We start from the raw sequence: 20,334 nt of genomic DNA on the forward strand, positions 1-20,334 counted from the left end.
TAATGTAAGTACGGATGCTCACAGAGACCAAATCCGATTACTCTGGTCGTTTAGACCATAGACATATATACATGTATGTCAATATGAAAGGCACTTGTTGAGAAATTGGGCGGGAGAATAACGCGATTTGGTGAGGAAGGTCGCCTTCCGTAGTTGCGTTTACAGTTTAACTTAAACAAAGTTGAATTAGATCAAAATGTTGTATTTCCATGAAAAAAAAGTACAATTACAATACCGTTATAATAAATGTCTTCATTTTTAATACATAACATACATAATCATGCCATGTTTGTTTTGTGCATGTTTAAGTGAATAGACTGCACCTACAACTAAATCAGGTCAAAGAAAGCCCACAAAATACTCAAATTAAACAAAAATAACACTAGTTAGATTAACATTTGCTTGTCAAAACATATTGTGACAAAGTAATTTGTACAGAAATTAGACCGGTATATGTCAAAGCAGGAGGAAAGCATATTATTATCTCAAAAACCAACGCTGTAAGTGGAACAAAGTGGGAGTGTCCGATAACTGACGCATGCGAAAACGTACTCATGTAATGTGTCACCGCAAACATGAATAGAAATATTTAGAAATACGTTTTCTTGCGGTGTTAAACGAGTCGTACAAGTTAAAAAGGACAAATATCTCTCTCGAAAACCGTAAGTTTGGCTAACCTTATACATAACGTTAATCTATAAATAGACTTAGCATATCGATTTTTTAACAAACTGTCCGATAACTGACCCATCTACGTTAAAAAGTATAAAGTTCAGAAAAATGAAAAATACATAGCATAAGTGCTTTACAAGACATACGCGACAAAGTTCGAACAAAGTTTCTACGTTAAGCGGTTCGAGCTGAATTAAGCGCAGAAGTCGGTAAGAGGAAGAAGAAGAAGTATAAGAAACGAAGGAATAACAATACAGGGCATTTCATGCACTGTAATTAAAAGTATAGAAGGAGCCATAGTACCACTAATCAGAGCCGCAGTGGGGGTCCCCCTAAAACGATGCCACGGCCAGTGGGGTCCCCCTAAAATGATGCCACGGCCAGTGGGGTGCCCCTAAAACGATGTCACAGCCAGAGCGCTCCGTGCTGCAGACGTGACACAGGGCTTATCGATGGAAATGTCAGTATCAAGGACATTGTCAACCTCTATGGACGCCGTCCAAGAAAAACAAAAACCTTGTTTGCTCTTTGGCACAAAACTGCACGATTAAACTTGAAAGAACATTAAACGAAGCCTGTAAATATTGGTTGCACATTCTTTGGTCAGATGAGCCCAACATAAATGTGTTCGGCTCAGATGGGGTCCAGCATGCTTGCCAGGACTACCACAGTGAATGCATACTCCTGACAGTGAATGCATAAAAAAAAGCAGTTTTGGACAGTCCGGGCTTCCGTAGGATGGATGGGGCGGAGTCTATCTCTGGTGTTTCTGGGCGTGTCCCCCTCTCTGCATTCTGCATTCTGACAGTGAATGCATACTCCTGACAGTGAATGCATACTCCTGACAGTGAATGCATAGTCCTGACAGTGAATGCATACTCCTGACAGTGAATGCATAGTCCTGACAGTGAATGCATACTCCTGACAGTGAATGCATAGTCCTGACAGTGAATGCATACTCCTGACAGTGAATGCATACTCCTGACAGTGAATGCATACTCCTAACTGTGAATGCATACTCCTGACAGTGAATGCATAGTCCTGACAGTGAATGTATATTCCTGACAGTGATGATATGGGATGGGAATGCCAGAATGCAGAGGGTGCTGGGGAGGGGACATTTATAGATGACACCATAAAGGCCTGTGGATATATCAATACTGGCTGACAAGATGACTTCCAGTCTCCAGAAGCTTGGCAGAAGAGAGTATATTCCAGCATGATAGTGATCCAAAACACACTGCCAAAATCACACAAAGATTTTCTAAAGAAGAAAAAAGTTAAAACTATGACCTGACTAAGAATGTTGCCTATCTTGAATCCAATAGAACACCTGTGGGGTATTTGAAAGAGAAAGGTAGAGCAACAAAACCCCTCCAGCAAAGAGCAGCTGTAAAATTGTTTTCGGAAGAATAGCACAACAACTCTCCAGAAATGTGTGCAACACTGATATCCCCCATTGAGGATTGAGTCTGTCATAAAGGTAGACATATGAAGTATTGAAAAGGATTTGAATCTCAGTAATGAAAGGTGTACTGACTTTTTTTGCATTAAGATCCCACCTCCACACACACACACACACACACACACACACACACACACACACACACACACACACACACACACACACACACAGACAGACAGACAGACAGACAGACAGACAGACAGACGGACACACACACACACACACACACACACACACACACACACACAGACAGACAGACAGACAGACAGACAGACAGACACACACACACACACACAAACACACACACACACAAACACACACACACACACACAAACACACACACACATACCTACATACATACCTACATACATATATGCTGCATACATACAAACATACACACACTCCACTACCCATCTGTTTAGCACAGGTCCCTGATTCCAACAGAGGCCTGTGTATTTGTGTCCCAGTCGTGAGCTGTCTCTGGGCACCAGAGCGCTGGGCTGGGCTGGGCTGGGCTGCATGGGTTACTATAGGATATGTGGCACACACCAAACAAACACTCTTTGTGTCTCAGTCTGTGACATCACTGGATCCGTGCTGTTCTCAGAATCATGCGGCTGTGCTACAAATGCATGCACACACACTCACCTCAATAAACACACACACACACACAAATTACACACACACACACACACACACACACACACACACACACACACACACACACACACATATATATATATACTGTGCACACACACAAACACACATACACACACACACACATATACACACACACACACACACATGTATACACACACATATACACACACATACACACACACACATACACGCACACACACACACACATATACACACACATACACACACACACACACACACACACACACACACACATATATATATATACACACACACACATTCATGTTACATATTTAGAGGCAGCTTGACACTGTATCCCCATGACCTATTTTAGCTCCTAGAATCAGTGACATGGAGTATGTGTGTGTGTGTATGTGTTTCTGTGTGTGTGCATGCCTGTCTGTGTCTGTGTAGTGTGTGTGAGAGAGTGAATGCATGTGTGTGTGTGTGTGTGTGTGTGTGTGTGTGTGTGTGTGTGTCTGTGTCTGTGTCTGTGGTGTGTGTTTGTGCGTGTGTCTGTGTGTGTATGTGTGTGTCTGTGTGTGTGTGTGTGTGTGTGTGTGTGTGTGTGTCTGTGTCTGTGGTGTGTGTTTGTGCGTGTGTCTGTGTGTGTATGTGTTTGTGTGTGTCTGTGAGCAAGTATGGTTACTCATCCAATAAGTGCACAGATGCGCTCTCGTGCGCTGTGTATATTTGCATGATCTAAGTAAAAGTAAGAAAAAAATGATTAAAATCTGAAAGAGATCAAAAGCCGTACAGCCACCACAGCTGCCCCCAGCACCATCACAAATGAAGCAGGCTAAAGCCTACGCTTCTGAGACAGGTCAGAGAGTCAGTCGTCACCTCACAGTAGACGTAGTTAGGGCTTTACTGGGGTCAGGGATGGGGCTGAAATCATTCTAATCAGATTGCAGAGTCAGTAGATCTTTGGCCGAGAGGAGGACTGAGAGCTTGCGTCACTCACCATCAGCGCGCCTGACGCACACACTCCGTGGAAGCCGTAATAGAAGGCAGCAAACTGCTTATAAATGCTCTTATTGAGGAGGAAATCCACATACAGCTGCACGTACTCTGTAAGAATCACACAGACAGGAGAGAGACAAGAGGGAGATGAGAGACGGAGAGCATTTAAATGAATGTGGGCTTTGGTCAGGCCATTTCCTGTGAGATTCCAGCATTCTTTTAGGCTTTTGTGCATTGTTGTTTCTCAAGGTCACCTGAGGGTCACAGACCTTTTCGGTTGAGTTTGGTAACGGGGATCTTTTCTCCACTTGTCTTCAAGTTGTATGACTTCACCACTCCCATCTCCTCCTGAAAAACCTGACACATACAAACAAACAAACAAACAAACATTTCACAGGGATAGAGAATAGACGACAAGACATTCTGGCATGTGCTGAAGTCAAGTGTTTAGATGCCATTCCCTAATTTCATGAAGTAGACTCAAGGTGGAGTGTGTTTAAAAGCATTACTCGTTCAAATGATTTGACTGATGTATTCATTTAATTCGACTCTGACTGCAAGTGTCCAGTTTCCACACATTAAATATTTTACTTTGCTGCAAATCTCAAAGTGGTAAATGTACTGTCTGTTCTCAGAACATAAGAGTTTCCCAGAAGTCCACTATCTTCTCTCTGCCCCTTTCTCTGGTCACCACTTTATTGCACACAAACATCGTATCTTCATCTATGTGTACATCTACCACTAGTTGTTTCCCCTCCCCTTCTGCCACACAATCCACCCCCCTTCCTAACTCTTCCCGGGCAGATTCAAGCAGATGGGTCCCCCCTTATGTGCCATGGTTCTGCTTAAGGTTTCTTCCTGATTAACAGGGAGTTTTTTCTTGCCCCTGTCGCCATTGTGCTTGTTCTAAGGGGGTCCAGGCATTGGGCTCTCTGAAGGCGCCTTGAGACAATTTGATTGTTTAGGCGCTATATAAATAAAATTGAATTGAATTGAATCTTCAGCATGAGAATAAAAGCCAGTGACTCACCTCTTGTACCTATCCTAAACGAGATCAGGCCCACCAGAGACCCTACACATGCTCCCCACTACACACAGCAATTAATAACAATCAAACACACACACACACACACACACACACACACACACACACTCAAACACTTTCAATACCATGTCAAGAGTGTAAAAACAACCGTGTAGACATCCAGTATGTATACAGCATACAGTATATGTGCACATGGCACGTTTGTTTTGAAGTCACGTGAACACACCAACTTCTGTCAAACTCCGGAGCAGTAAACTGAGGTAATTAGTAACTCTAATGGAGACCGTATAGAGTGTATGATCCCTCAGCTTGTAAGATAAAGACTGTGAAGTCAATAATGTGTTTGGACTTTTTGTATGTGAAGGCCAACTGGGCAGATGGACATATGCAAACAAAACAGTCCAATACAGATGACTGGCTTATGTGCAACATTAAACCTGACTTTGATTTAGAATTTGATTTATACAATAAGGGTCATACATCTATAACTGCTGAATCTATGGTCAGACAGCTATATGTATGTGTGCGAGGCTTCAGACCATCCTCATATGGAGCACACCTTTATTTAAAATAAGGATCACTCGGAGGGGAACAAATGACCACTGGCCACAACTCAACTCAATTTCCAGTAATATTATGTATAGGGTGGCAGTGAGTCAACATAGTCAGCACATGATGCCACTGGTAACAGAACAGCTAATGATCAGGGGGGCATCTGCCTGAGGACAGCCAGGGGGAGATAACGTATGATACAATACGAAATGTTCACTTTACTGTAAGTAGGAGAATATGACTTTACAAAGACTAATTTTCATGTGCACGCTATATGAATCAATGACTGGGGTAATTCATTATTTAGACTTCAACCCTCACTAGATTAAAATGAAAATGATGTGTCATGGAATGGAAAGCAGGACAGTAATCCCGTTGGGCAGGTCTCAGTCACGCAACAGGCATCTCACAGCACTGCGATACCAGCCTGGCTATGAGTGTGTGACCAGTGTGAGCGTGAGTGTGAGTGCGTGTGTGAGTGCACGTGTGTGTGTGTATGTGTGTGTGAGTGTGTGTGTGAACATGTGCACGAGTGTGTGTGTGTGTGTGTGTGTGTGTGTGTGTGTGTGTAACTCTCACCTGGAAAGTCAAATAAAAATCCTCTTCAACGTCGCCCTCATAGTCGAGCAGCTCACTGAGTCCATGCGCAAGATCCTGTTAGAGACAAGGCATTTCTCATTAGCTCGCAATGCAGAGCAATCAGCTAAGGTGGTGTGAGTGAGCAATCAGCTATGGTGGTGTGAGTGAGCCTGGTTGGGCAGACCCTGAGCACTCTGTGGAGCCAGTGAGGAGAGGGGTCAGAGATACAGGAGAACAGAAAAGATGAGTTTGCAGTGAGAGAGGACAGGTAGAGTGAGTTATCTATGTGTAGATAACTTGGCACCATCATATTCAGTCTATACAAATGAGGTGTGTGGGTGTGTGTGTGTGTGTGAGAGAGACAGTGTGTATATCTGTGTGTCTCTGTTTATGTGTATTACAGTTTTTTACGACTGGATAAACACTAAAATCAAAAGTATTACACAATTATCAAAACCTTCACTCAAGGAGCAAAACAACAGCTCAGATTTGCACCACTATAAGCACATGTCAACATCACACTTTTTGCGAAACAATACACACAAGTGATTTGCAAAACACTAAACACACTTTTATGCTTTAGACACAGACGTATATCAAGATGTCACTTCCTTGCAATTCCAAAGCACTGCAAGTCAAATTACCACACTTTGTGGCAATTAGTTGAACACAGCCATCAAGTGTTATGCAGTTATGAAAACTGAGAAGTTTAGTTGTTTTTGTTGTGATTCTCCATGTTTGACTGATTTGTGTATATGGAGAGAATTAAATAATATTTTCATCAGTCTGCAGCATTGGTCTTGTGTAGTGTTTGGTGAATTTATTGAATATTTGCACTTTCTCTGTGTACTTCACTTACACTACTCTAATCACTGAGAAGTAGAATTGCTAAAAGTGTTTTAGGTTTATAACAGCAGTGTGTAAGTGGTACAAACAGAATTCCGTCATATGCAATGTTTCATATGGTAACAAAATATGGTTTTGTTAAATTAGTGTATAGTTTTTACAAGAGTGTTTCATTTTGCAATGGATCTGAGGTGTTTTGCTCATTGGGTGTGTGGTTGTGCTAATTTTGTGAGTGAAATGAAAAACAAAACAAAGCAGTCAAAATTGTGTTTAAGCAATCGAGAAAAACTGTAGTGTGTGTGTGTGTGTGTGTGTGTGTGTGTGTGTGTGTGTGTGTGTGTGTGAGTGTGTTTACGCCTGCATGTGTGCACATCTGTATGTGTCTTCACTAGCCTCAAAATGTGTGTGTGTAATCAAAATTGATCAAAATATCAGCAGTCGCATCACGACACACCGTTGTTATCTGACTAACTGCACCCAGATACCTACACTGACAACACATGAGCAATAGCTGGGAGAATTTGATCACAATAAAACCTTTAGAAATCTGCACAAAGTGATGCTATGAGTGTGTGTCAGTCAATAAGCTTATACAAGCCTCAAAACCTGTGTGTGGTGTGTGTGTGTGTGTGTGTGTGTGTGTGTGTGTGTGTGTGTGTGTGTGTGGGTGTGTGTGTGTGTGTGTGTGTGTGTGTGTGTGTGTGTGTGTGTGTGTGTGTGTGTGTGTGTGTGTGTGTGTGTGTGTGTGTGCGGTTGTGTTTGTGCACTTGGGCAAAGCTGCACTTGTCAGTCATGTTTCCCCAGTACCCTGTACACACTGCGGTACGTGTCAGGGGCATGTCTATAGAATAGTGATAATGCCAGCGGTTCCACTGCGTGGGCCTGGTTCAAAACATTTGCACTAGACAATCCCCTCACATGCACATTATGTAACCCCATCTTTTTCTGGAGAAACACACGGCTGAAGCTTGAGGCAATGCAAGTTTAGCTCATGTAGTCTCCCCAGTGAACATACTTTAATGGATTATGAGAGGTTATGAGTAATGCTTATTCTTAACTAGAAAAAAAAAACACTGCACAACTACTACATTGGCACATCAAACAGTGCATGCAAGCAACCCTGTCTGCATTCTGTATCTATCTGATTGAAAAATACCCCTGTCAGTGCATCTTTTCAGCAGACTATTTAATCACGCAAACATTTTCCCTGTTCTCCTTCTCTTTTTAACAAACAAAGGCAAAAACAAACATGGTTACTTGGTCAAGACTGAAAGACCTATTTGATTGTGTGTTTCCCATTTAAAATGTGAGATGTTTTGTAACATATATGAGTACACTCTATGTATATATGGAATTGCATCTTTGAAACAAATAAAAAACTTAAATGACAAAAAAAGACTGAAAGACCTGCACTGTCACAGATACACCACCGACAAACTTTGCCAAAGCTTGATCTCTAGCGCCCCCTGCTGTAGAAGGTTGATGATACAGCACAGACTGATGTAATGTTACTGGCAATTTACAGTATCGTACACAACACACCCGCCTCAATGCTATGAGTGCAGGATCATCACCTCTGGGCAGTCCCTGAACTCTGACTGCTCAGTGAAGAAGAAGGCCTGTGGTCCCTGAAGATGTGCTATATCCATATGTTCTGTCAAGTTCAATCTCAGCAGACTAATACCTAATGTATTACACATTAAGAGGTTCTATAACTTAATGTACACTGATTATTAGAATTACATTCGCCTATATAAAAACATACAACACTGAGAGAGCATAAAAAAACATATCCAGAGCTGTCCACACATTAGACCCACCATCATCAACGATGCCTCCCACTTTAAAAGCATCATTGCACTCATTATCGCACTGTTTACAGTACTTTATCGAACATGAACCACCATATAACCGACTGTACATATGTTGTTTATACTGTACATACAACTCCTACAATTGCACTCTCCATTCTATAACTCTGTCCACTTCTCTATTAACATATTTCAAATACGTATATAAATATTATTTGTATATTGTAACTCTCCACTGTCCATCACTGTACATATTGTAAGATATAGCATCACTTATACTGCATTACTTACTTTTCCTGCACTTACCTATAAATAGATGCTAACTGCATTTCATTGGCTTTGTATCAGTACTCTGTACCATGACAATAAAGTAAAATCTAATCTAATCAATGGTGAAATGGTGAACCTGACAAGAAACCACACTAGGACTCAACTGTGTGTTTCTTGTATTACTCACAGGTCAGACAGGGACAAGCAGTTTTTTACGTAACAGCTGGTGGTCTGGCCTTGATATTTGGGTCCCAAGAACACTGTTCATTGTTGCCGCAGTGTAATGGAGCAGCACTTACTGGCATAACCTGCTGCAAGTCATCAAGGCCCAGCGTCGCCATGCCAACAGGAGTGTTCTGGTCACATGGCACGATGGGTGGAGTCAGGAGCTTCTTGTAGCAGCAGGGAGGGAAGTGAATGTCCAGGGCGATGCTGTTATACACAGCTAATCCCATGAGCTACCGCACACGTGCACTGTTAAGGCTAACAATGCTGTTTCAAACACGGTTGTGAAGGTTTACAGTTGGTACAGGTGAAAGGTTTCATAACAAAAGATGACGTAGGAGCTTCTTGTTTTCTGTCATGTACACGTGCTATCTAACCAGCTGCTGGTCAACTCCAGCTGGAGCAACACTATGTGACCACCTGTTGTTATTCTGACCTATGACTATTAATATTAGTTCTTTACAAATGATATTAATTTCTCTGAAGACTTTTACCCCCAAACAAACTTGAACTGAATAAAAAAAAGATTTTGTTCAAGCTGCATAAAAAAAAAACTGCTCCACTGGAACACCAAATAAGCTGTTAGGGTATTTTAAGTAACAGTGAAACATACACTCCTTTTTGTTCATATTGCATATTTTGTCTTGCCTAAATTGAGGATGACCACTGTAATTAAAACATGAATTATTTTAGTTTGGAAATATAATAATAGTCTAGTCCAATAGGGCAAATGGTCAATGGGAGTTTTCATTGAAGCTGTACATTACAGCTGTTTCCTCTTTGGCTCGGCGTTCATACAGTATGTTAATAAGCCTTGGTGTTGAAACAGTATGTTAATAAGCCTTTTGTGTGAAATGCACTAAAAAGAATATCTTAACACTGACACATGGCCTAAAACACCCCAAACCACTCCCATTGACCAGCCTACTTCCCCTCTCCGAACCAATCAGAAACAAAGGAAAGCTGAAAACGCACAGATTTCTTCACACCGAGCAGCCCTCTGCTGTGGATCTGCCATATGGGATCAATATGAACTTCCCTGGCAGCGTCTCAGGGAACACCACACACTCAGACATAGAAACACACACCCGACACACTTATTCTCTCACTCACACACACACACTCACCCTTGCTGTTATTGTAGTGTGAAGAGGGGGAATTCTGATTCTGAGGAAAAAATCTCTCAAAGCTTAGCTTTCATACAGTGCACTTTGTCTGGAGGAGTACATTGGCTAGAGGCTTTAGTGCTAAAGTTTGTGAGTGTGTGTGTCGGGTTAGGGAGGATTACACTAAAACTTCACCAGACTGAAAGGATATTAAATATTTAGCCACAGTTTCTGCTCTCACACATGCCACTGAGACTGGAGAGACACTACTGAGTGCTAAGAACAGTTCGAAACAGCACACACACACACACACTGTTTAAAAGTTTAGACCCTTGAGACCCTGGTAAATTATATTTTTAAGAGCAAAATGGCCATTTCTCACCTCAATTAGTAGTATTCAATCAATTAGTTTCTCTCAATAATTCGGTTGCTTTCCACTTTAAAATCTGGTGTTTGCACAATTTTACACTGAAAAAAGTTGCAGGATCCACTAGTGTTTTTGCGATTACAAGTGCATGAACTCTGTTGGCTCCGGTCGTAATATATGTGATATATAAATGCTTCATCTGTGGATCCTCGACAGATTTACCGCATAGAAAACACACATGATAATTTATCCCTCCAGTGTGTATAATGCATCTGAACTGTTTGCATCTACACCAGCTGACACAGACCCCCCCCCCCCCCCCCCCTCCCAGCTGGCTGTGAAAGGATACCGTCCCAACCAACTGGAACTCAGAGAGGTTGTCACACTTCCAACTGCTGAACCAGTGACAACAGGACTCCTTCAGGTACGTAAACATGCCTGGGACAAACAGAGCGGGGGAGATCAAAACCATTATTAGAAGATGCGTTGAAGAGTAACATTGAGTCCTAACATTGTTGAGAAAAACACAGAGGAAGAAGTGGAGTTTGCACACAGTGTAATATTTATATCCTGAGTAAGGATCTTGAAGTCCTCATGCACTATTACTGTGGTGCCTGCATCTGTCATTATCACCAAAGCCCGGGAGCAAAATACAACTTTTCAGCTGATCTCACAGAGGCAAGTCTCCCATTTCTAAAATAAAGATGGCCTTTGGTACACGTTTGAGCCAGCAGACTTCCCACGCTTCTGGAAGAGTCTCTCCTCCTCGGAAAAATCCAGTCAGCAGTCAGTGTGTGAGGGAGCGGCGGTGTGTGTGAGAGGAACTCCAAGAGAAACACATGGGCCGCCGTAAAGGGCTTCACAGTTATTGCAGCTTTACAGCCTGGGAGAAGCACCAGCAGCAGCAGTAACCGAGGGCGAGGCTGGATCTGTGTGTGTGTGTGTGTGTGTGTGTGTGTATGTGTGTGTGTGTGTGTGTGTGTGTGTGTGTGTGTGTGTGTGTGTGTGTGTGTGCACGTGCATATATGTGTGAAAGGAAGGAGAGAGGGTGAGCTGTGCTGGCGCTGATGAACAACTCACTTAGGCTGTAATAAAGTGTCAGGTTCCCAGCTCAGTTCATCTGGTCGCTCCCACCACTGGTTAGCATGCCTGTGTGTGTGTGTGTGTGTGTTTATGTGTGTGTGTGTGTGTGTGCGTGTGTGTACAAATATACCTGCAAATGTCAGGGAATCCTAGTTCTTTGAGTTCTCTGAGCTTTGGGGGGACACTGACCGTAGTCTGTGTGGAAGATCTGTCTGACGAGCAGGAGGAACCACTCCTTGGTGAGGCCCCCCATGTCCAGTCCAGCCTCTCCTACAAACGTCACCCTCAGCTTCTTCTTCAGCTCGGCCCTCTTCCTGCTCAACTGAGGGGCAATACAGAAAATACACATGCGTGTATGTGTGTGTCTGTGTGTATTTCTGTGTGCCTTTGTGTGTGTGTGTGTGTGTGTGTGTGTGTGTGTGTGTGTGTGTGAGAGTGTGTGTGTGTGTGTTTGTGTGTATGCATGCATGTGTGTGTGTACAAACGTGTGTGTGTGTATTACCTCATCCAATGAGTCCGAGAGCAGCTGTGTGCGGCGCACTCTGATGTTGAGGAAAAGCAGGTTCATGTCCACTCTCTGTCTCCGGGATACTTTATCCACCAGACTTTGCTGTCCATCACAAAACCACAACAGAGACTGTTACAACTGACAGCACTGCATCTGCGACTCAGAGGTTCAGTGTTATCCAGAGGTCAATTATTCTCACTTACATAATGACTAATATTTACTGTCGTACTTTGGTTGACCCCAGTATAAGGCATATACTGCATTAGAGAGTAATGCATTTCTGTGCACACTGAGTTAGTGTGTGAGTGTGCGTGTATGTGCTTGTGTGTGTGTGTGTGTGCGTGCATGCGTGTGTCTGTGTGTGTGCATGCATGTGCGTGTGTGTGTGCGTGCGTGCATGTGTGTGCGCGTACATGTGTGTGTGTGTGTGTGTGTGTGTGTGTGTGTGTGTGTGTGTGTGTGTGTGTCTCACCCTGGCTATGCTGATCATCTGTTGTTCTGAGTCTCTCTGTATGATGGCTTTCTTCACTGCCGCTGACAGGATGAAAGGAAATTGGCAGAAAGAGAACCTGGCAGGGAGAAAAAACATCTTCATAAACAGAAAGTGTGTGTGTCTGTATGTGTGTGTGTGTGTGTGTGTATATGTGTGTGTGTGTGTTTGTGAATTTGGGTGTGTATGTGTAGCTGTGGTGTCTCTCTGTGTGTGTGTGTGTGTGTGTGTGTGTGTGTGTGTGTGTGTGTGTGTGTGTGTGTGTTTGTGTGTGTGTGTGTGTGTGTGTGTGTGTGTGAGTGATATGTGTGTGTGTGTGTGTGTGTGTGTGTGTGTGTGTGTGTGTGTGTGTGTGTGTGTGTGTGTGTGTGTGTGTGTGTGTGTGTGTGAGTGATATGTGTGTGGGAGATGAGTGGGTGGATGAGGGAGTATGGGGAGAGAACATGCTCCTTACTTGTTGGAGTTGCCGTGCCAGGTCCTGTACTCTCCCATGATGTCGATGTGGTCCAGCGCGATGTTGTAGAAGTCCGTGTAGGAGAGGATGGGAGGGGAGGACAGGCTGTTGGCTGCATCTAAAAGCCCATCAAAGATCAGAATACAATCATTTCAGATCAGTACCACCATTTTAAATTTAAAAGTAAAACAAAAATGAAAATGCTTTCTGAAGGCATGACATTTCCCCAATATTAATGTGCAATTTATAAACAGTTGTCTTTTCTGTTTTTTGTTTGTATGCAATTGTTTACATATCTTAGCACAGTAAATTGTAAACAATAAACTTTCTAAATGAGTCCATGGTGCGGCCAATGAAATATGAAGGAATCTGTTTGTAAACTTTTGCACAAGAGGTTCAACAAATTGAATCATGTGTTAAAACAGGGGAATAGTGTTTACAGTTTGGGGAAAATGGGTCTCTTTTGGTAGATGGCATCATGTTTTAGGCTGTTTGGTGAACAGGCCTGGTTATAGTGTGTAAGCGATCACGAAACACTGTAATGTGCGATTCACACACAGTTGTTTTTTCTGTTTTCTGTATATAAAATGCATAAAACGTTTGAGGTCATTTTGAGGAACCTAACGGGTAGGGATGAGAATCGAAAAAAGTGAACCGATTGTTTGGAATCGTCAGCCAAATTCTTTAACGGTTCTGCTATCGGTCCTTTGTGGCGTTGCGTATGCGCGAACTTTTTTAGTTTCTTCTTCAGACTGCAGCAAACATGGCAACTAGGCAGAAGCGTTCTAAAGTTTGGCTCCATTTCACACGACAAAAATGACACCTACGCCACTTGTAACCTGTGTAAAAAGTCTATTTCGTCGAAGGGCGGAAATACAACAAATATGAATAAGCATTTGAACACACAGCATGGAATTAAATTACAGGAATGTCATGTCTTCGATGCATGCAGCAGCTCAGCTAATGTCGGCGCTTCATCTCTTTCTGTCCAAGGTAAACTCTTCAAAAGTGATCACAACCACTCACTGTGTGAAGCAATTTGCCTTTATTGTGTGTAGTCGATCAAGTTATCTTCTGTCCCTTCGTTTGAAGCATACATTTTAGCTCCGGCATTGGTCTCCCATTATTGATCACTTCACGTTTGGATTGAAAGTCCAGTTTTGAGAAATGTTTGATCGTAACGGTGTTAATTATCGGAAGGCGTGTGTTATCAGCAAACGTTCGCGTTTTCGTGTCAACCCATTATTATACTGAGCATATCGTCTTTTAATCCATTATTAAACTTAGCATATAGCTACGCTACCTTGGCTATAGAATCTTCCATTTTCAGCCCCCTACATTGAGGCAGAGGTAGTGTTTGCCTCCCCTTTTAATGTGGCTTTATGTCAGCTCAGCAAATTCAGCGATTTTGTTAGTGCCATTTGTTTCATTGTGTAAACCAGCTTTCACTATATAGATAATCTCCATTTCCATCCAATTTAGCTGATGACGTTCAGTCAGACCGGTTCAGAGGCTGGTAGTCTGTCTGGGTCACAGGCTACAGCTAGCACGTCATGTACACCTCTAGCCCATCCTTTCTTCGAGGCAGGGAAAAATAAAATTACCGAGGAGAGGATCAACGAATGTCACCGAGCAGTGACTAAGTTTGTGGTGAAAGGTTTGCACCCTTTTACTACGGTAGATGCCCCAGATTTTCGTTAGGTTAATTTCTAGGAACATGTTTAAATTTATTTAAATTTATTTAAGTTATGTAAGTTTTATTTTAAGTTCAAGAGGAATATGTATAAATGTTTTTGGTTATTTCATTTTTTTTAATGTGTATATACATACTGTATATGGTGTGTGCAGCATTATAGAAAATTATATAAAAGAAAATGAATGTAAATAAACCCGTTTGTGCTCTTTTTTTCACCCCTTGCCCAATAAGAATCGATAAGGAATCGAATCGATAAGCGGGAATCGATAAGGCATCGGAATCGTTAAAATCTTATCAATTCTCATCCCTACTAACGGGTCACCTAGCCGAGTCTGCAGTCGTTTTGGGGCACCTAATGGGGTACCAATACCAATGGGGGTACCTAGTCTAGTTTGCATTAGTTAAGGGCACCTAGCCCAATTTGCAGTAGTGTTGGGGGCATCTAGTGGGGTATCTAGGCTGGGCTGTGTTAGTGGGCATCTGGGGCATCTAATGACTCACTGAGGAGGGCCAACACTCTTGTAGCCGAGGGGATCCACCAGGAGCACTTGCTGATTGGAGGAAGGTCGTCGGGTGTAGCAGGAAAGAGGCGGGTGGAGATGAACTGTAGCAGACGCTCCACCAGCTGCTTGAACCTTCGTGGAGACAACCTTTGACCCCACAAACACACGAGCACACAAGGGACATTACACACATCTACTTCCATGACGTGTGTCAAGTATTGAGGCTGGCTGTGTTTCTGTGAGTGTAGGTGGTGCCTGAGCAAACATTGTTCTAGAAAATTCTCTGATACGCCAGCCTCTGGATGAACTTGTCCCATCCCACATCGGACTCCTACAGACTCAGTACTGAGAGTCGTGTGTGCCCATTGTATCTCTATTAGGGCTGAACGATTTGGGAAAATAATCTAATTGCGATTTTTTACCAAAATATTGCGATTGCGATTTAATATGCGATTTTTTTTTTATCCTCTTTTTTTCCCAACAAAACGTAATGAATGTTTTAAATATGACCAACACAATATTAGATACATTTAGTGTCAAATATTCTTTCCCACATTTTACATTTTTATTTAACTGCTCATTACAGAAACAAGAACAACAAATCGGTGGCTTTGCCACTGTGCATTTAAGTAATTTAAAAAAAGTAATTTTAAGTATAAACACTAGGCATGCACTTTTTAAACACTGTGTGCAAAATGTACCATCTTAAAAGAAAAAAGTAACACACAGCAATGTGAACCTGTGGGCTTAGAGCAGTTGAGCATCAGTGGAAAGTGCTGTGCTTGCTGATACATATGATTTCCACAGCCTGAGGATCCAGCTGTGCGTCTGCCAGTTTCGGGGACATCTTCTATCCAAGTCCACACAATGTTTCAATTCAATTCTATTCGATTCAATTTGATTTACATAGCGCCAAAACAATAAAGTCTCAAGGCTCAATCATCTCACTCATCGTCTCAGCAGTATCTGGGTCGAGAAGGACAGACCTGATTTTCCACTGATATTCAGCCTTTTTCCAAGTGAAAATCATGCAGGTCATCTGTCTTCCCCACAGGCTGTTTTGTTCATTTCATTTTTTCATAATTCAGAGCACATTTTCTGCTCCGTTTCCTTTTTGACAGTGTTCACACCGTAACCAAGCCATGTGTCACGAGTACAAAACAGATTAATTAGAGAGTCAGATGGGAGGGGGACAAACTCTTTAAGATGTTGACATATTAGAGAACATTACGGCTAGAAAAAATTTAAGGAGTCGCTACATGAATGCAACATTTAAACCAAAAATGTGAACTCTTGTAAACTGTGCAATAGCCCCTTTGGGCTCACTTACAATATGAACTCAGTTATCTGATATATGACTCACCTCTTAAACCAGTGCATGAGGAAGTGCTGGTCAGCCTCTGAGAGTGACACTATCTGTCTGAGCAGGTGAGCGTAGATCACATAGGTACTGGTGTGGGAGTATTGAGGGTTCTACACACACACACACACACACACACACACACACACATATACAGGAGCAGTGGGAGAGAAATAAAAGAAGGAGCACAGACAGAGCAATGAGAAAAAGGCCTGTGAAAAAGTCAGCATGCATTTCTCAGCTTGTCAAACAGAATCTCATGGTTTACAGGAAACTAGCCACTCCCCGTCCCACTGTGACCTCATCCCATCACCACGGCGACTGTGGAACATTACATCATTACCACTCTGACCTGAGGAGCTGGTTTAAGCACGCCACGTACTGAGTGCCTGTCTAAACAACAAGGCTCTATGCAGTGGACTCAGCTTACCAGCAGCCCTGCCACACAAGCCCACATAAAGATGAATTCCATGCTCAAACTGAGGAGCAGCCACACTGTAAATCAACTCCAATTAAAGTTGCAGTGAGCCTGTTTTTTTTTTTACTTTGAAAATCATTGTGACAATAGGTTTAGCCTTCCTATTACGAGAATAAAGCAGCTCCAGTAGCCAGCATTACCTGCACGAGAATGAAGTACGCTCTCAGGTCATCTTTTGTTCGCGGCCTATGAAAAAAAGAACAATAGCTGCCATTTTATGAGACAACACACGCTGTCTAATGGCAGACAATGCCGGATGAGAAGGCCATCAGCATCATGTAAGCCACATAAGACCTCCACCGCTGCTACTCACCCCTTCCACTCCCTCAGCAAGCTGTTTATGATCCCCTTCAGTACAGACTTCTGGATATCTTGGGGCTGATGGAACAGTAATGAAGTCATTAGAGACAGATGGCCGCATTTCTACTAGACCATTTGTTTACATGTCTGCTATTGAGTATTAAGGATGGATATAACAAAATGTAGATGGCTGATGTGTGAGTATTATGCGATCCAACAGGGTTTCGTAACACGGACAAGGTTGGACAAAAGATGGTGAACAACATCAACAATCAAAGCGAGTGAGACATGAAGAGTGTATTCTTACAGTCTGAAGTAAAGCATCAAAAACAACGTTGATGAATTTGGAGTCGATCCCAGAGTCCTCGATGGTGTTGAAAGGGGCGTTGGCCTCTCTCTAAGAAGAAGGGCGAGGAAGAGGAAGGGTGAAGGGCGAAGAAAAGGGAGGGTGAAGGGCGAAGAAGAGGGAGGGTGAACGCAGGGAAAGGCTGTGTCTCCCGTTGTTAAGGGTTTTACAGTGAGGTTTTTAATGGCAGCACAAACAACCGTGTCGGGAGCTAAACCTCACCAGTCTACTGGCAGCCGTCCTGCTTTGAATAGTGTGTGTTAGTGTGAGTGTGTGTGTGTTAGTGTGAGTGTGTGTGTGTGTGTACATGTGTGGATAGACATACAGGGAGTCTCAGGTCTTTTTACGGTCTTTTTGTTATGACTAATGTTTTCCAGAGGGACAGCTGGTACTTCCTACTCTCTCTCTCTCTCTCTCTCTCTCTCTCTCTCTCTCTCTTTTCTTTTTGTCTATCCTCCTCTCCAACTTGTTTGGTGTTTCACCTTAAAAGCAGCATTGAGCTCCAGGAAGGACTCGAATGTGGTGAGATAAAACTCTCGGACTTCTCTCCAGTCTCCTGACGCCAATGATCTCTCCAAGTCTTCCCTGCAGAACACAGCCAGAGCAAGCACATCAACACACAAACATACACACACACACACACACACACACACACACACACCTTGCCACAACAAATTCACAGGCACCAAACACAGCAGCATACACATCCACACACACACACACACACACCTACACACACACACACACACACACACACACAACAAATTCACAGGCACCAAACACAGCATCATACACATCCACACACACACACACACACCCAGCCCCACAAACACCCAGACACCAAAGGCTGCAGCGTACGCCCACAGTGTCACAGCGCCCACTCACTGGAACTGGCGGGCAGTTTTCATGCGGAGTGGGATGACGGGGTCGCTGGGGAAAGGGGCTTTCGCTTCCTGGGGAAGAGTGTCGATGGAGAAGCGCTGCTTTTGCCTGACGTCTGTGCTCAAAGGGGGCAACTCGGTACCTTCACACACACACACACACATAGACACACACACAGACAAACACACACACACACACTCACACAGACACACACAGAAACACACACACACACACACACCCACACACACACAAACATACACACACACACACACACACAGACAAAAACAGACACAGAAAGAGAGAGAGTATTTAGCAATACTGTTTTCTACACTTTTCTTAGGCTTATATCATATTTGTATCATTATTAATAATGCTTAATTGCTAAATGATTAATGAAGCTGCATAGTCAGCATATTACTGTACTGTCCGACCATTTCTAGTTTATTTTTATAGAACATTATCAAACAAATGGGGCAGTTCAAAATGGAACCGCAATCTACATATCTTTATCAACATAAAAATAAGTTAAATCGTAAAGTAAAGGAGTAAAAATAGTAAAGGAGTAAAGCAAATGTAAAACTATAAAATGTGAACTAACTAACTATGTGAACATGTGAGTATTAGAAGTCCATTTCATAGATTCAAATATTTACTTTGCATTACTGTAATCCCAAAGACAAGTATACTTATATATAGAACAGATACACACATGCTAATTGGGCTGACAGTGCAACATCACAGATAGTTGCTAGGGGATACAACATAAAACACTGTCATCAGATGTTTTGGCAGGATACACAGGTAGTCATGGGAACCCAGCAATAGTTCACACAGCAAAGGCAGAAACAACACTCAAGAGGCTCTCTCTCTTTCACACACACACACACACACACATACAAACACACACACACACATGCACACGCACACACGTACACACACAAACACAAACACACACACGCACACATACAGATGTTTTAAAAGGAACAAAATGTATTGTGGTCTAGTACCAGCAATAATCTGCTGCCCTCATTAGTAAAACCTCATTAAATCCATGAAAAAGCGAGATGACCTATGATGAACTCATATCTTATATCCCATTTCTCTTATTACTGTCACGTAATTGTCACGCTTTCATTCAACCAGTGAAACCAGGAATTTGGCCTGGGAAGCATTAAATGATGTTTTAGCTTCATGAAAAACAAATCATAATTTAGTATATAATCATGGTGTGTGTGTGTGTGTCAGGAGGGTGTGTTTGTGTGTGAGGAATTATATGTGTCCATGAGCATGCATTTGTAGATCATTGTGTGTGGCAGTGTGTGTGTGTGTGTGAGTGTGCTTGTTTTTGTGTGTTTTTGTGTGTGTGTGTGTGTGTGTGTGTGTGTGTGTGTGTGTGTGTGTGTGTGTGTCAGTGCTGAAGAGTAAGTCGTTCTCATGTGGCTTTGATTTAGGCGAGGTTTGCATAATTCTTTTGGCATCAGTAGCAGAGAAAGGAACACCAGCGCATAAGAGAGTCTGACAAACGCTCTGCGGATGAGCTCCTCCTCAGACACAACAAAGAGTTCTGGCTCTCTCTTTCAATCCTTCTCTCTCTCTCTCTCTCTCTCTCTCTCTCTCTCTCTCTCTCTCTCTCTCTCTCTTTCAATCCTTCTCTCTCTCTCTTTCAATCCCTC

The 20,334-nt window shown here is 42.7% G+C and overlaps 1 protein-coding gene across 1 annotated transcript in view; it reads right to left on the reverse strand.

Moving 5' to 3' along the window:
- Window positions 1-20,334, reverse strand: part of LOC105902270 (probable E3 ubiquitin-protein ligase HECTD2) — a 34,429-nt gene that overhangs the window by 6,173 nt on the left and 7,922 nt on the right. Inside the window, exons 3-18 of the mRNA XM_031579366.2 lie at window positions 18,665-18,803; window positions 18,262-18,364; window positions 17,741-17,830; window positions 17,447-17,511; window positions 17,274-17,319; window positions 16,659-16,768; window positions 15,294-15,442; window positions 13,097-13,214; window positions 12,625-12,721; window positions 12,147-12,254; window positions 11,834-11,966; window positions 10,911-10,999; window positions 9,163-9,321; window positions 5,937-6,011; window positions 4,030-4,117; window positions 3,762-3,868 (exon numbers count right to left, since the gene is read on the reverse strand). Of these exons, the coding sequence (XP_031435226.1) occupies window positions 3,762-3,868; window positions 4,030-4,117; window positions 5,937-6,011; window positions 9,163-9,321; window positions 10,911-10,999; window positions 11,834-11,966; window positions 12,147-12,254; window positions 12,625-12,721; window positions 13,097-13,214; window positions 15,294-15,442; window positions 16,659-16,768; window positions 17,274-17,319; window positions 17,447-17,511; window positions 17,741-17,830; window positions 18,262-18,364; window positions 18,665-18,803 (1,676 nt within the window). The remainder of the gene's footprint in view (window positions 1-3,761; window positions 3,869-4,029; window positions 4,118-5,936; window positions 6,012-9,162; window positions 9,322-10,910; window positions 11,000-11,833; window positions 11,967-12,146; window positions 12,255-12,624; window positions 12,722-13,096; window positions 13,215-15,293; window positions 15,443-16,658; window positions 16,769-17,273; window positions 17,320-17,446; window positions 17,512-17,740; window positions 17,831-18,261; window positions 18,365-18,664; window positions 18,804-20,334) is intronic.

Source organism: Clupea harengus, chromosome 13 (assembly GCF_900700415.2).
Source record: "Clupea harengus chromosome 13, Ch_v2.0.2, whole genome shotgun sequence".
Taxonomy (NCBI): Eukaryota; Metazoa; Chordata; class Actinopteri; order Clupeiformes; family Clupeidae; genus Clupea; species Clupea harengus.